Source organism: Pongo abelii, chromosome 6 (genome assembly GCF_028885655.2).
Source record: "Pongo abelii isolate AG06213 chromosome 6, NHGRI_mPonAbe1-v2.0_pri, whole genome shotgun sequence".
Classification (NCBI taxonomy): Eukaryota; Metazoa; Chordata; class Mammalia; order Primates; family Hominidae; genus Pongo; species Pongo abelii.
In genome coordinates, this window is record NC_071991.2 from 15,066,171 (window position 1) to 15,081,989 (window position 15,819).

Sequence of the window (15,819 nt, forward strand, 5' to 3'; positions counted from 1 at the left end):
TGGGGCACCACTGTGCTTTGTGGTGAGGAATACCCCTTAACCCCCTCAGCCCGCCATGGTCTTGTCTCCTGGGAGCATGACCCAACCTGTTTGATTCTCCCTGGATTTTTCTTGTCCCTGTGGGATTGGTGGTTGGGGTAGGAGGGCACAGGGCTCCAGCCCGAGAGGCCCTAGGTTTGGGGCTCCGCCTCACCATTCATCCTCAGCACCTGAGCGTCTCCGCTCCTGGAGCCTCCCCGTGGCTCTAAAGTGAGGCTGGCAGCCGAGCTGGACCGCTGGGATCTCCTGGCACTGACACCAAATGCCGGCCATGTGTAGTAGGCACCCAGGGACAGTAGTAACTAATACTCGGCTGTAGTCACAGCAGCCAAGATGGGGCCCTGGGGTCTGACCCCAAGCCAATAGGGGTCTCCAGATGGCCACACATGCCCAGCTACCCAGTCCGCAGAAACAGGGCAGGCCCTAGCAGCCCTGAGCTACTGCAGCACACAGATGGACATGGGACCCTTCCCCATACCTGCCCCAGTGTGGAGCTCTGCACAGCCACCTGAGCTGCCTCATTCCGACCGCTGCCATTAGCAACTCAAATCTGACAAGCTTAGGAGCTGGGGCCCAATTCCCACTCTACTCAAGGGCTTCCCAGCTCCACGTGCATGTCTGCTACCCAGAGGCCCACAGACCAGAATAACCTCATCTTCACCCCACCTGGAGACACCAGGGAGCAGGCTGGGGCTGCCCTGGTGGGGGCCCCGAGGAGCCAGGCAGACACACCAGCAATTTTCCAAGGCCTCAGGGAGGGGGCCCTCGTGACAACATTGACACAGGCTGACACCTTTACTTTCCACGCCAATGAGGAGAGCAAGGTCCCAGAGAAGGAAAACTCATTCATAGCCTCAAACTGGACTCCCTGGGGCTGGAGGTGGCAGTGTCACCCTGGGGAATTCCCTGAACATCCCGCAGGCGTCCCTGTCTCCATTTGGAAGCACAGAGACAGGCGGGAGGGGAAAACACGCACACATGGTGTCTGGGACTCCTGCAATGCACAGCTGTTCTGGGGGGGACTTCCTTCTGATTGGGGGGTGCCAGCACCCACCGCCAGCTCTGCTTACAAGAAAGACTCCTGCAGGGCCCTCACCCTCCTACCTTCCCCCCTTCCCAGCCAGAGAGGACTCAGCAGTGCCACGCGGGGGTTTATTCCAGTCACAGCTTCCAGAGGAACGCAACAATAAATTACATCATTAAATAAACTCCGGCTGGACCCCTCTGCCCCCTCCTCTCCACATCCTCCACTAGGACCCTGTGGGGACTCAGCCTGGTCCAGCCCCCGCATTAGGGGAGACCCCATCTCCCCTAATGAGCCTCACGGGGTCCCCGCCCTGATCCTCAGCCCCCGGTGCTCACTTGCCTGACCTTGACAGCTGGGCAGCTGCTAGTCAGCTGTCTCTAGGGGGTGCAGGGGGCAGGGTGTGGAGGGCAAGGAGAGGGCAGCAGCCACCCCGCGCCAGGCCTGTGTGGCTAGAGGTGTGTGGGGTTCTCCAGAGAGGGGTCCGTCTTAGTCATGTGCAAGACCACGGTGGGAGCCTTATAGTGGCAGTGCATGCCACGTCCGTAGCTCCCAGGGGCGCGGCAGGCCTTGGCCCGGGCCCGGCCAGCTGCTATCTTGCGGTGGCACAGGCTCTGCCAGGTCTGGAAAGTCTTGGAGCTCCACACCCAGACACCGCTGGTGATCCCCACCACCAGTGACATGAAAATTTTGAGCATGAAGACCGCCACGGTGGGCACCGAGCCCCCTGGCAGCGAGCAGTCCCTCCGGCCTCCGGGCCCCGCGGCCGCTGCGCATGGCTGCTCTGTGGCCCGAAGGCGCCAGAAGTCCATGTTGAGGCGTTCGTAGACATAGCAAACGATGACGCAGGTGGCGGGCACCGTGTAGAGGATGGAGAAGACTCCGATCTTGACCATGAGCTTCTCCAGCTTCTCTGTGTTGGTACCGCCCGTCTTCATGATCTTGCGGATGTGGAAGAGGGCCACGAAGCCGGTCAGGAGGAAACTACTGCCCAGCACCAGGTAGCCGGAGAGGGGCACCAGCACGAAGCCCGTGAGCGCCGCTGCGTCCGTGCTGGCCACATAGCAGAGCCCTGTCAGCTCATCACCCGCCACCTTGCGCAGGGTCAAGATGACGATGGTCTTGAGCGCGGGCAGGCCCCAGGCAGCCATGTGGAAATAGCTGCCGTGGGCCTCGATGGCCTCGTGGCCCCATTTCTTCCCGGCCGCCAGGAACCACGTGAGCGTCAGGACCACCCACCAGAGCGAGCTGGCCATGCCGAAGTAGTAGAGCAGTAGGAAGACCAGCGTGCAGCCCGTGTTCTCCAGGCCCTCCTGGATCACGTAGAGCGCGCCCGCCTCCTGGTCACAGGCCACGCTCTGCGCTCCGGCCACCGCACGGATCAGGAAGGCCAGCGAGTAGACGTTGTAGCACATGGAGAGGAAGATGATGGGGCGCTCGGGGTACTGGAAGCGGTGGGGCTCCAGCAAGAAGGTGAGCACGGTGAAGGCGGTGGAGAAGAAGCACAGCGCCGACCACACGGCCATCCAGACCAGCGCGAAGTCCTTGTCGCGCCGGGACCAGAACACCTCGACGCCGGGCCCGCAGCGCGGTGCGCACGAGCGGCTCTTCTCCACGTACTGGAACTTCTCGGGGTTCTCGCAGGTGCCACTGCCGCCCGCGCCCTGGCCCAGGTCCCCGGGAGGGCGCGCGGGCCGCGGCGCCACGGGCAGCATGCCCAGGCCCTTGTGGGGCTCCGCGGGGCCGGCCGTGGCGTTCTCGGGCGCCTCCATGCACAGCGCGTGCGGGTCGTTGCGCGTGGGCAGCCGGGCGCAGTCGAGCGAGTCCGGCCAGCCGAAGTTGAACTGCTCCATGATGGGCGCGCAGCGCAGGCGCGCCTGCTCGCACATGGGCCGGCAGGCGGGAATGGGCGTCGAGACCTGGTCGGTGCACATGGGCGCGTAGAGCGAGCACAGGAAGAAGCGCAGGTGGCTGTGGCAGCCGTACTGCACCAGCGGCGCGAACTCCGCCAGCTCGGCGGCCGCCTCGCCCTGTGACGTGTGGCCCAGCAGGTTGGGCATGCGGGTCAGGTTGTAGCCGATGCCGCGGCACATGGGGATCTCCACCGCCTGGCACGGCGCAGCCCCGCGCCCGCGCTCCGGGTCGAAGCGGCCGATCTCCAGTGCCGCGCCGCCCGCCGCCAGCAGCTGCCACAGCAGCAGCGCCCCCCGCAGAGGCGCCACTGCCATCCCCGGTCAAAGGCGGGAGCGCGGCCCCGGCTCACTCGGGCCGAGCAGTCCCGCGCCCCGGTGCCTGCCCGCCACGTCGCGGGGCGCCGGCCATCGCCGAGCCGCCCACGTGTGTCCGGGCGCCCTGGGCAGCGAGCGGGCAGCCGCCCGAGGGACAGGAGACGCCGAGCCCGCCTAGCCGCCACCGCTGCTGCCACCCGAGCCGCCGCTGAGCCAGAGCCGGCGCAGCCTCCCGGGGCCGAGGCTACCAGCCCCCGGGGCGGGGCTCCGGGCGGACACGCCCAGGGACACGCCCCCTGCTGGGCTTTAAAGGCGCCGCGTCTCCCGGCCTCGCGGAGCGCGGGGTGGGGCCGGGCCTCATGGGTAGTCTGCGCGCTCGCCCTCCGCTTACTTTCTTCCCTTCCCTTGCTGCCTGGGGGAGGCTGCGGGAAGTCCCCGTACCCACACTCTCAGACTGGGTCGCCTCATTTTACTCTAGGAAGGAGGCTTTTTTTTTTTTGAGACGGAGTTTTGCTCTAGTCGCCCAGGCTGGAGTGCAGTGGCGCGATATCGGCTCACTGCAACCTCCGCTTCCCGGGTTCCAGCGATTATCCTGCCTCAGCCTCCCGAGTAGCTGGGATTACAGGCGCTTGCCACCACGCCCCTCTAATTTTTTGTATTTTTAGTAGACACGGGGTTTCACCATTTTGGCCAGGCTGGTGTCGAACTCCTGACCTCAGGTGATTCACCTGCCTCGGCCTCCCAAAGTGCTGGGATTAGAGGCGTGAGCCACCGCGCCCAGCTGGAAGACTTTTTATTTTTATTTTTAATCGTTATTTCTTTTTAGAGACAGGGTCTCTCTCTGTCCCCCAGGCTGGAGTCCAGTGGAACGACCGTAGCTCACTGCAGCCTCCCTCTCCCGGGCTCAAGCGACCTTCCCGCCTCAGCCACCAGAGTAGCTGGGATTACAGGTGGGCACCACCACTCCCGGCTAATTTTAAAATGTTTTTGTAGAGACAGGGTCTCACTATGTTACCCAGGCTGGTCTTGAACTCCTGAACTCCTGGGCCCAAGGGGTGCTCCCGCTTCTGCCTCCCAAAGTGCTGGGATTACAGGCGTGCTCCATCGTGCCCGGCCAGGGGAGACCATTTCTAAGGCTTCCCAGGTGTGGAAGTCTCTGCCTTGTACTCAGTGGCAGCTCAAATGCAGCGTCTGCCTCTCTCCTGGGTGTATGTGACTTGGGGCTCCCCTCTGAGCCTCAGCTTGCTTTTCTGTAATGCAGGCAGATAATCCTACTGTTAAAATCAACAGTTCTGCCAGGCGTAGTGACTCACCCCCACCCCCATCTTGCCCCATCAGCCTGGGCAACATAGTGAGACCTCGTCTCTAATAAAGAAAAAAAAAATAGTTTTTTTTTTTTGAGATGGAGTTTTGCTCTTGTCGCCCAGGCTGGAATGTAGTGTGGTGTGATCTTGACTCACTGCAACCTCCGCCTCCCGGGTTCAAGCAATTCTCCTGCCTCAGCCTTCCAAGTAGCTGGGATTACAGGCGCCCACCATCACTCCCGGGTAATTTTTGTATTTTTAGTAGAGACGGGGTTTCACCATGTTGGCCAGGCTGGTCTCGAACTCCTGACCTCAGGTGATCCATCCACCTCGGCCTCCCAAAGTGTTGGGATTACAGGCATGAGCCATGGTGCCTGGCCTGAAAAAAAAAAAAAAGGAAAAAAAATAAAGGAAAAAAGAAAAAAGAAAATCAACAACACGTGTTGGGCACCCGAATCTGATCGATCACACCTCACACTTGTCCTTATTGTATCTTCTCAGCAATCCAAGAATGCTACGTTATCCTTATTTCCCAGGTGGGGAAACTGAGTCTCAGAGAGGAATGACATACCCAAGGGCATAGGGCTACTAAGTGTTCCATTTGTGATTGTCTGTCCTGGACCCCATACCCATTTCACAAGGCCACCTTGCTCCTCTGGGGAGTGGCGCCATCACCCTCTCACCTCTCTCTAGGCTGCCCCCTTGAGACCCCTGGGACCCGCTTATAAACTGCCATGGTTCCTGGGTAGCTCTGTGGGTGAAATCCAAGTGCCACCGGCAGGCCACACAAGGGGCAAGGGGCCCTGATCTGGGACTCTTTAGAGAAGGCCATCCCCCTTTCGCCCATCTGTTCCTATTCTCTTGGCCTGGAAACACCTGGAGGACTCAGAATGTTTCACATGAGCACTTAGCACTTTCATGTGAGCACTTAGCACTGTTTCACGTGAGCACTTTGCACTGTTTCACGTGAGCACTTAGCACCGTTTCGTTTCACGTGAGCACTTAGTACTATTTCACGTGAGCACTTAGCACTGTTTCACATGAGCACTTAGTACTGTTTGACGTGAGCACTTAGTACTGTTTCACGTGAGCATATAGCACTGTTTCATATGAGCACTAAGCACAGGGCTAGGCACCCTGGCTAAGCCCAGGGATGGTGAGTGAATGAATGAGTAACATAGAACTTCAGGGAGGCACAGAAACTGACCGAGGACCTGCTGTGAGCCTCCTGGGCTCTGGGCCAGGGATTTTACAGTGATCATTTTTTCACCCTCATCACAGTGCTACAAGGAATCCCGTACCCATATACAAATGAGAAATTGAGGCTTAGCAAACTCAAATATTTGCTCAGGATTACGTAGCTCGTAAGGGTCAAGATTGGCATCCAGGCTCCTCCATTGCAAGAGGCTGCCTGTTAACACCACCAGAGGCAGGGCACCAGCCCAGCCGGCCCAGCTCAGCCACACCTGCCTGCCGTAGAGCCTGGCCTGTGGTGGGGACTTGGGAAGGAGTCAGCAGTGGTGGCGGCAATGGTGAGAAAATGGGGCCATCATTTCCCACACATCCCTGTAATTAGTGCTCTGCTACCCTTAGAGCTGTGCTGGAGCAGGGAGGGGACCAGGCAGGGGACATGCCATCTCGGGCATACACTCAGCCCCTCACTCTTCAAGAGGACCGGGAGATGGGGCACCAAGGAGATGCAGCCAGCCCTGTGTCCAGCACACGATAGCACTCAGCCACATGTGGGCCATGAGACTTCCTGAAGTTCCCAAAGAGGTAAGGCAGGAGTGTGGTACCTGTGACCCTGGAGGACCCAGGTTAGGCACTGTGGCTCAAGCCTGTAATCCTAGCACTTTGGGAGGCCAAGGTGGGAGAATCGCCTGAGCCCAGGAGTTCGAGACCAGCCTGGGCAACGTAGCAAGACCCCACCATCTGTAAAACAAAAATAAACAAAAAAGTCAGGGATGGTGGTATGCGCCTGTAGTCTCAGCTACTCGAGAGGCTGAGGCTGGAGAATCGCTTGAGCCTGGGAGGCTGCAGTGAGCCATGATCACACCACTGCACTCCAGCCTGGGCAACAGAGTGAGACCCTATCTCTAGAAAAAAAATAAAAAGAAAGACAGGGAGAGAGGGAGGGGAGGGGAGGGGAGGGGAGGGGAGGGGAGGGGAGGGGAGGGGAGGGGAGGGGAGGGGAGGGAAGGGAAGGGAAGGGGAGGGAAGGGAAGGGAAGGGAAGGGAAGGGAAGGGAAGGGAAGGGAAGGGAAGGGAAGGGAAGGGAAGGGAACCCAACCCAACCCAGCTTTGATCACCTGGGCAATGCCAGAATAAAGTGCATGCTCTCAGGGATGGCAGCGGAAGTTCCTCCAAGCAGAGCCCCCGCCTCACCTCTTCATTTCCTGTCACACTCCACACTCCACTCTTACTCCTCCCCAGAAACACCCTGCAAAGCCATGCTTCGAGGCCTTTGCCTGGCCTGTTTCCCCAGCTCTGAAGGTCTTCCTCCTCTTCTGTTCCATCTGGCACCCCAGATTGAAGCATCACCTCCCAGGGTCAGCCCAGCAGAGCCTGGCCGGGGCTGGAGGCTCTGCTCTGTGGATCCAGGGTCCAGGCCAGCCCATCTGTCCAGCACACTGTGGCCTCCGCATCCGTGCCCTCCCTTGGCCCCATGCCAGCCACTGTTCAAGGGCCATAGAATAACATCAAGAAATAACATATTGGCCGGGTGCAATGACTCATGCCTGCAATCCTAGCACTTTGGGAGGCCAAGGTGGGAGGATCGCTTGAGCCCAGAGTTAAAGACCAGCCTGGGCAACACAGCAAGACCCCCTCTTTCCACAAAAAAACCCACAAAAAAACAAAAAACCATATTATTTCTCTGTATCTGGCCCCAAAGAGGCCTAGGTGCACAGATGATAGTGATGTGTGGCCCCAACTCCTGAACCCCCAGCTGTCAGGGTGCCAGGAGATGGGGCTCCCCTCCCACAGACTTGGGAGGTTCAGGCTGCTAGAAACCTCCCACTGCTGGGGCTGGCCTAAGAGCCAGGTTTTGTGGGCCCCCGCTCCCATCTTGCCAGGGTGGAGAAGCGTCGGGGGGCCCTCCCTCTGGCAGCCTCGGTGGGCAGGGCGCCCCAGGGGCCGTGGGATGCCGGGCCTGTCACCATGGCAACGGCCGTGCCTGGGAAGCCAGAGGAGGGGAGTGGATGAGCCCCGCCCCCACGCAGATGCGGCCTGGGAGAGAAGAGGCCTCTGGCCTCCTGCCCACGCACCCGGCTTTGTCACCCGATCTCCCTCTTTACAAAGGCGGAACAATGCTCCTGGAGTTCACTGAAAGGGAGACTATGCGGAGGACCGGAGGGGCCGGGAGGAGGGATGTCACTATCAATGCCCATCTCCGGCACCCCTCCCTGGGCCGAGGGGCCCCCCTAAGTCCTCCTCCCCCTGGTGAGAAGCCGTCCCTCCTGGGAGCCCTGGCTGGGGCCAGTAGTTGTCCTGCATATGTGGGAAGGGACGCCCTCCTGACCTGTGTCCCTGCAACCCCAACACATGTGAACCCCTCCCCGAACACACGTCAACCCCTAGAGGGTACACCCTCCCCTTCCTTTCCTGCCTCCTCCAGGATGACCCCCACTCAGCGCCCCGCGGACCCTCGTGCCCACCTCTGTGCCTTGCAGCCACCATGCTGCACCTGTGCCTTCGTCCCCATGAGCCTGGGGAGGTCAAGGCCCCGGCCGTGCTCTGCAGCGTCTCGGAGCCTGCTGTGGAGTAGGCCCCCATAAATATCTGTTGTGTCTAAAGAATGTCAGAATGAGAAGAGGAGCAGAGATCCTTCTGGAATGGCTGAACTCTTGTGGGGCCCCTAAGGCTGGGGAAGGAGTATTGATTGGATTCTGGGGGAGACAGGTGGCGGTGTGAGTAAGCAGGGACCAGAAAGGGGACTATCCTGCACCTCCTTCAGGTGCCTGGGCCGCCCTACAGGAGAGGCTGTCCGTGGTCTCGGGGTACCCAGCAGGTCCACCCGACACACCTGCTCCCTGGGGCAGGATGGGCGGGAGGGCCAGTGTGTTCCTGCGGAGGCAGGTGCCAGTTCGTGTGTGTGTGTCTGTGTGTGTATGTCTGTGTGTGTGTCTCTGTGTGTGTGTGTCTCTGTATGTGTGTGTCTCTGTGTGTGTCTCTGTGTGTGTCTCTGTGTGTGTGTATGTCTGTGTGTGTGTCTCTGTGTGTGTGTGTCTCTGTATGTGTGTGTCTCTGTGTGTGTCTCTGTGTGTGTCTCTGTGTGTGTGTATGTCTGTGTGTGTGTCTCTGTGTCTCTGTATGTGTGTGTCTCTGTGTGTGTCTCTGTGTGTGTGTCTGTGTGTGTATGTGTGTGTGTGTCTGTGTGTGTCTCTGTGTGTGTCTGTGTGTGTCTGTGTGTGTGTCTCTGTGTGTGTGTCTCTGTGTATGTGTGTGTCTCTGTGTGTGTCTTTGTGTGTGTCTGTGTCTTTGTGTATGTGTGTGTCTCTGTGTGTCTCTGTGTGTCTCTGTGTGTGTCTGTGTGTGTGTGGCTCTATATGTGTGTCTCTATGTGTGTGTGTGTCTGTGTCTGTGTCTCTGTGTGTGTCTGTGTGTGTGCACATCTGTCTGTGTGTGTGTCTGTATGTGTGTGCATCTGTGTGTGTGTCTCTGTGTGTGTGTGTCTCTGTGTGTGTGTGTCTCTGTGTGTGTGTAGGTTAGGTGCACACACAGGGTCCAGGCAGGTGCCTGTTTACTCCTGTGTGTGCACCTGTGCCCAGGTACACAGGTTGTGCACAGGGGCAGGGCTGGGAAGACTCCGGGTGTGGCTCAGGGAATATTTTCCCTTCTGTAGCTTGAGCCCTGGTTCTGACTTAGTTTCCCTTTATGAGCTATCAAGGGCTATACTAGACTGTCTGTTCCATTCTTTTTTTTTTTTTTTTTTTTTTTTTTTTTGAGACCAAGTCTCACTCTGTCGCCTAGGCTGGAGTGCAGTGGCGTGATCTCGGCTCACTGCAACCTCTGCCTCCTGGGTTCAAGCAATTCTCCTGCCTCAGCCTCCGGAGTAGCTGAGATGACAGGTGTGCGCCACCACACCCGGCTAGTTTTTGTATTTTTAATAGAGACGGGGTTTCACCATGTTGATCGGGCTGTTCTCGAACTCCTGACCTCAGGTGATCCACCCTCTACGGCCTTCCAGAGTGCTGGGATTACAGGTGGGAGCCATTGCACCTGGCCCAATTTAATGATTTTTGACCTATGGATTATATGTATGCAGTCTTCATCAGGATTGGTCCACATAATGAACATATTCCAGTTAAAATGCAAATATCTTACTGGAAAGTAGCACATTAAAAGGTTAATAACTGTCCAGTCTTGGTGGTTCACGCCTGTAATCCCAGCACTTTGGGAGGCCGATGTGGGAAGATCGTTTGAGCCTGGGGGTTTGAAAGTAGCCTGGGCAACATAGCGAGACCCCATCTCTACCAAAAATTTAAACATTAGGCAGGTGTAATGGTGTGCAACTGTGGCCCTAACTAGTCAGGAGTCTGAGGCAGGAGGATTGGTTGAGCTGGGAGGTCGAGGCTGCAGTAAGCTGTGATCATGCCACTGCACTCCAGCCTGGGCAGCAAAGTGAGACCCCATGTCTACAAAAAAAGAAAAAAATTAACCGGGTAAGGTAGCACACACTTGTAGTCCCAGCTACTTGGGAGGCTGAGGCAGGAGGATCACTTGGGCCCAGGAGGTCAAGGCTGCAGTGAACTATGGTTGCAATCACCACTGCACTTCAGCCTGGGCACAGAGTGAGACCCTGTCCAAAAAAAATTAATAACTAGTACATACTACAATATAGTGTGAAATGAGCTTAATCATAACTACCATTTATTAAATATTAATTTGTATCTCATTTAATCCTGACAATACCTTATGAGGTGATTATTTATTTATTTTTGTTGAGACAGAGTCTCACTTTGTCACCCAGGCTGGAGTGCAGTGGCGCGATCTTGGCTCACTGCAACCTCTGTCTCCCAGGTTCAGGTGATTCTCCTTCCTCAGCTTCTTGAGTAGCTGGGATTACAGGCATGTGCCACCACGCCCAGCTAAATTTTTTTGTATTTTTAGTAGAGACGGAGTTTCACCAGGTTGGCCAGGCTGGTCTCGCCATGTTGGCCTCTCCTGACCTCAAGTGATCCACCCACCTCGGCCTCCCAAAGTGTTGGGATTACGGACATGTCACTGCACCTGGCTGGTGGTTATCTTTTATTCTCATTTTTAGATGAGGACATTGATATTTAGAGAGAACTGAAGCAACTTGGGCAAGTGATAATGGCAGGATTTTTTTTTTTAAGACAATGACTGGGCATGGTGGCACGTGCCTGCAGTCGCAGCTACTCGGGAGGCTGAGGCGGGAGAATTGCTTGAAGCCAGGAGGTGGAGGTTGCAGTGAGCCAAGATCGCACCACTACACTCCAGTCTGGGCGACGGAGTGAGACTCTGTCTCAAAAAAAAAAAAAGACAGTGAGTATATTCATCACCCCAAAAGTTTTCTTGTGCCGTCCCTCCCTTCGCTGCATCTGTAGTCAGGAAGCCAATCACTGCACTGCATTTTGTCATGACAGATTAGTTTGCATTTGTTAAACAGAAAATAATGTTATGACTTTATGTCACTTTTTTTTTTTTTTTTTTTTGTGAGACAGAGTCTTGCTCTGTCACCCAGGCTGGAGTGCAGTGGCACGATCTCGGCTCACTATAACATCTGCCTGATTTTATGTCACTTTTTAATAGGGGACATTAAGTGAGCCCTTACTCCATGACAGGCAATGGCCCTTTTGTGCCTCTGCAGCACACAGCACAGACTAGACTGGGTTCTGGGGACACAAGATGAGCCAAATTTGGGACCAGGCACAGTGGCTCATGCCTGAATCCCAGTGCTTTGGGAGGCCAAGGTGGGAGGATCACTTGAGGCCAGGAGTTTGAGACTAGCCTGGGCAACATAGTGAGACCCTATCTCTACATTTTTTTTTTTTTTTTTAATTAGCAGGGCATGGTGGCACATGCCTGGAGTCCCAGCTACTCGGGAGGCTGAGGAGGGAGGATGGCTTGGGCCCAGGAGGTTGAGGCTATTGTGAGCTAGGATCGTGCCACTGCACTCCAGCCTGGGCATGGAGCAAGACCCCATCTCTCTCAAAAACAAAAAAAGATTCAGCTCCTGCCCTAGGGTGGCTCAAGATCAGCAGGAGTCACAGACAGAGCAGTGACTACTCTGGTGTCAGCTGATGCCCATGATTAGAGAGAGAAGCTGTGGGGGCTGGAGTCAGCAAAAACGATGCAGGAGCTGAATCTCAAGACCAAGTGGGAGCCAGGTAGAAGAGAGGGAAGGGTGTTGTTGACAGAGGGACCAGCCTCTGCAAAAGCACTGGCGAGAAACAGGAAGTAGCCCACTTCATGCTCCGGGTCTGGAAAGCCAGGATCTTCCCTCGGGCAATGAGGAGCCTCAGAAGGTTTTTTTTGTTTGTTTTATTTTGTTTTGTTTTTGGTTTTTTAGACGGAGTCTCGCTCTGTTGCCCAGGCTGGAGTGCAATAGCACGATCTCGGCTCACTGCAATGGCACAATCTCAGCTCACTGCAACCTCTGCCTCCTGGGTTCAAGTGATTCTCCTGCCTCAGCCTCTGGAGTAGCTGGGACTGCACCACCACGCCCGGCTAATTTTTGTATTTTTAGTAGAGATGGAGTTTCACCATGTTGGTCAGGCTGGTCTCGAACTCCTGACCTCGTGATCCGCCGGCCTCTGTCTCCCAAAGTGCTGGGATTACAGGCATGAGCCACCGCGCCTGGCGGAGCCACAGGTTTTACGGGAGGGAGTCCTTAATAGGGTCTGCACAGAGTGCTGTGGGGGCAAAGGGCAAGCATGGGTTCTGCAGGGAGCAGGCGGGGACCAGAAGAGAGGACAGAAGAGGACACAAGCCCAGTGGCTCACAGCTGTAGTCCCAGCTACTCGGGAGGCTGAGGCGGGAGGATCGCTTGAACCGGGAGGTAGAGGCTGCAGTGAGCTGTCATCTCTTAAAAAAAAATTAAATTAAAAATAAAAATGAAAAAGAGAAGCGGACCAGCGCCGGAGCCCTGGAGGGAGGAGGCCTTTGAGGCCGCGATCGCAGCGTCGGCCAAGGGCAGTCCCGCTCTCTGCGCTGCTCGGGGAGCCCCGGCCACAGGACAGGCCCGGAGGCGCCGCCGCTGCTGAAAGCCGCTTTTGTGCGGCCGAGCGAGCTCCTGTTTCGTTGACGTTGGACTCTGCTGCTTATTTATCCAACTCGGAGGGAAATTCTGCAGCGGCGAGGGGGAAAAAATAACCTCAACTGCCGCCGGGCGACCAGGAAAGAGGCCCCAGCGCCCCCGACCCCCACCCTCCTTCCTGTCCGGCCCAGAGAGGGGCCGGGGAACCTGGAAGGACCCGAGGTCCCTGCTCACTGCAGCCTGGGCCTCAGACGGCCCAGAGCCCTGCCCCAGCCCCGGGCCGGGCCGGGAGTCCACCTTCTCGGAGGCTTGCTTGTCCCAGAGGGGTCCCCAGGGAATGTCACCTGACTCCTGGGCCAGCCCCTGAGGCCAGCAAGCTGCACTGTGCCCGGCCCCTGCCTGGGGGAGGCTCTGGGAGAGATGGTCCCCAAGGTGTTCTGGGGACTTTCCTGACCCTGCTTGGCTGGCCCAGCCACAGCCCGGCCACTGCAACCAACGCAGGACCCTGGCTCCCGGCCCACCCGCCTCTCCAGGTATGAGGGGCAAAGCTCAGCAAGGCGGGGCAGGTGGGGCTGTGACCTTCAGCCTCGGCAGACCACATCCTCTCTCAGCCTGGGGCGTGTGTGCAGGACAGGAGTGGGCCTTCCCGCCCCCAACTCACACAGCCTCTTCCTCCCTGCTGTCTCCCTTCAGTCCCTCCAGGCAGCAGTCAGTCCCTGGTCCAAGGGGCAGGTGGCACTTGGCCCAGCCCCTCACCTTGCCCCAGTGATGTCTACCGGGGTGGGGACAAGGGTACCTGTCTCCACTGCCCTTGCTCTGGCAGGACATCTTTAGGGTGGGGGGGGTGCCACTCCCTGCCCCCAGCCCTACACCAAGTTCTTCCCAGCCTCCTATGAGTGCTTAGTGGCCCCACCTGGTCACAGCAGGAGCTTTATTTTATTTTGAGACAGGGTCTCACTCTGTCACCCAGGCTGGAGTTCAGAGGCGCGATCTTGGCTCACAGCAACCTCTGCCTCCTGGACTCACAAACCATCCTCCCACCTCAGCCTCCCAAGTAGCTGAGACCACAGGATCAAGCTACCACATCCAGCTAATTTTTGTATTAAATATTTTTTGTAGAGATGGGGTTTTGCTATGTTGCCCAAGCTGGTCTCAAACGCCTGGGCTCAAGCAATCCTCCTGCCTTGGCCTCCCAAAGTGCTGGGATTACAGATGTGAGCCCCTGCACCCAGCCCAGCAGGAGCTTTAAAAGAGCTGTACCTGGGCCAGGCGTGGTGGCTCACACCTGTAATCCCAGCACTTTGAGAGGCCGAGGCGGGTGGATCACGAGGTCAGGAGTAGGAGATCAGCCTAGTGAAACCCCCGTCTCTACTAAAAATACAAAAATTAGCTGGATATGGTGGCGTGCGCCTGTAATCCCAGCTACTCAGGAGGCTGAGGCAGGAGAATTGCTTGAACCTGGGAGACGGAGGTTGCAGTGAGCCAAGATTACGCCAGTGCACTCCAGACTGAGTGACAGAGCAAGACTCCATCTCAAAAAAAAAAAAAAAAAAATCTGCAACTGGCCAGGTGCGGTGGCTCAAGCCTGTAATCTCAGCACTTTGGGAGGCTGAGGTGGGTGGATCACTTGAGGTTAGGAGTTAGAGACCAGCCTGGCCATCATGGGTGAACCCTGTCTCCACTAAAAATACAAAAATTAGCCAGGACTGGTGGTGCACACCTGTAGTCCCAGCTACTTGGGAGGCTGAGACAGGATAATTGCTTGAACTGGGGAGGTGGAGGATGCAGTGAGTGGAGACTGTACCACTGAACTCCAGCCTGGGCAACAGAGCAAGACTCCATCTCAAAAAAAAAAAAAGAAAAAGAAAAAAAGAAGAGCTGCACCCTATCGCCAGGTCACCCGGGGACCCCTCCTTGACTTGTAAGCAGCAGCCCTTGGTCCTCCTTACACAAGCACATTGCAGATCTGGCCTCCCGGGGGTTCCCCACGGCACATCCCACACCCAGTCTTTAACTGTACTCCAGTCCCACTGACTGCGGGCAGGACCCAAAGTCTGCCGTTCACTCCTCAAGGGGCCCCTGCACCTGGTATGCCCGAGCTGTACCTAACCTAGTTCAAGCTAACTCAGTCCAAGACTTGACTTGGCCATCACCCCCTCCAGGGCATACCCACCTAACCTGCCTTGTCATCTCCCACCCCATTGTCCCCCAGCCTGGGTCCAATTCATTTCCGTGCCCTCAGCACAGTGCTCAGTACGTATCTGTTGAATGAAGTCCTCTAGAAATGAGAGTTGGACACACCAAGGAGGAGACATTCACCTGGGTCCTCGATCTGCTAACTTCATGATCATTCGGGGTTCTGTCGTCCCCCCACTGCATTATAGGGGAGCTCCAGGCCTCCTCCTCCTTCTATTCCTCTTTCTCCCTTCTCTTGCCTGCCATGTGCCATGAGCTGTGGACCCAGGGCCTGGGTGTGGGCCTGGGGGTGGGGCCAGGCCTGCAAGGAGACCCCTGACATCCCCGCAGAAACAGGTGCTTTTTTTTTTTTTTCAGACAGGGTCTCGCTCTGTTGCCCAGGCTGGAGTGCAGTGGTGCAATCATGGCTCACTGCAGTCTCGATCTCCCAGGTTCAAATGATCCTCGCACCTCAGCCTCCCAAGTAGCTGGGACTACAGAGCCCGAGCCCACCACCACGCCTGGCTAAGTGTTTTTTTTTTTTTTTTTTTTTTTTTTTTTTTTTTTTGAGACGGAGTCTCGATCTGTCGCCCAGGCTGGAGTGCAGTGGTGCCATCTCTTCTCACTGCAACCTCCACCTCCCGGGTTCAAGTGATTCTCCCACCTCAGCCTTCCAAGTAGCTGGGACTACAGGCATGTGCCACCAGGCCCGGCTAATTTTTGTATTTTTTAGTAGAGATGGGGTTTCACCATGTTGGCCAGGCTGGTCTCGAACTCCTGACCTCAAGAGATCTGCCCACCTCGGCCTCCCAAAGCTGGGATTACAGG

At 56.9% G+C, this 15,819-nt stretch overlaps 1 protein-coding gene across 1 annotated transcript; it reads right to left on the bottom strand.

Annotated features, from left to right (window-relative positions):
* Positions 1-1,177: 1,177 nt before the first annotated feature.
* FZD9 (frizzled class receptor 9) lies at positions 1,178-3,512 on the bottom strand. Its single transcript, XM_002817864.5, has one exon. It carries the CDS (start codon positions 3,289-3,291, stop codon positions 1,516-1,518), a length of 1,776 nt encoding a protein of 591 aa, XP_002817910.1. The 5' UTR covers positions 3,292-3,512; the 3' UTR covers positions 1,178-1,515.
* Between the last annotated feature and the right edge of the window lie 12,307 nt (positions 3,513-15,819).

Bases quoted from the DNA above. Each gene is read 5' to 3' on its own strand.
- FZD9 (XM_002817864.5), bottom strand. From the start codon at position 3,291: ATGGCAGTGGCGCCTCTGCGGGGGGCGCTGCTGCTGTGGCAGCTGCTG.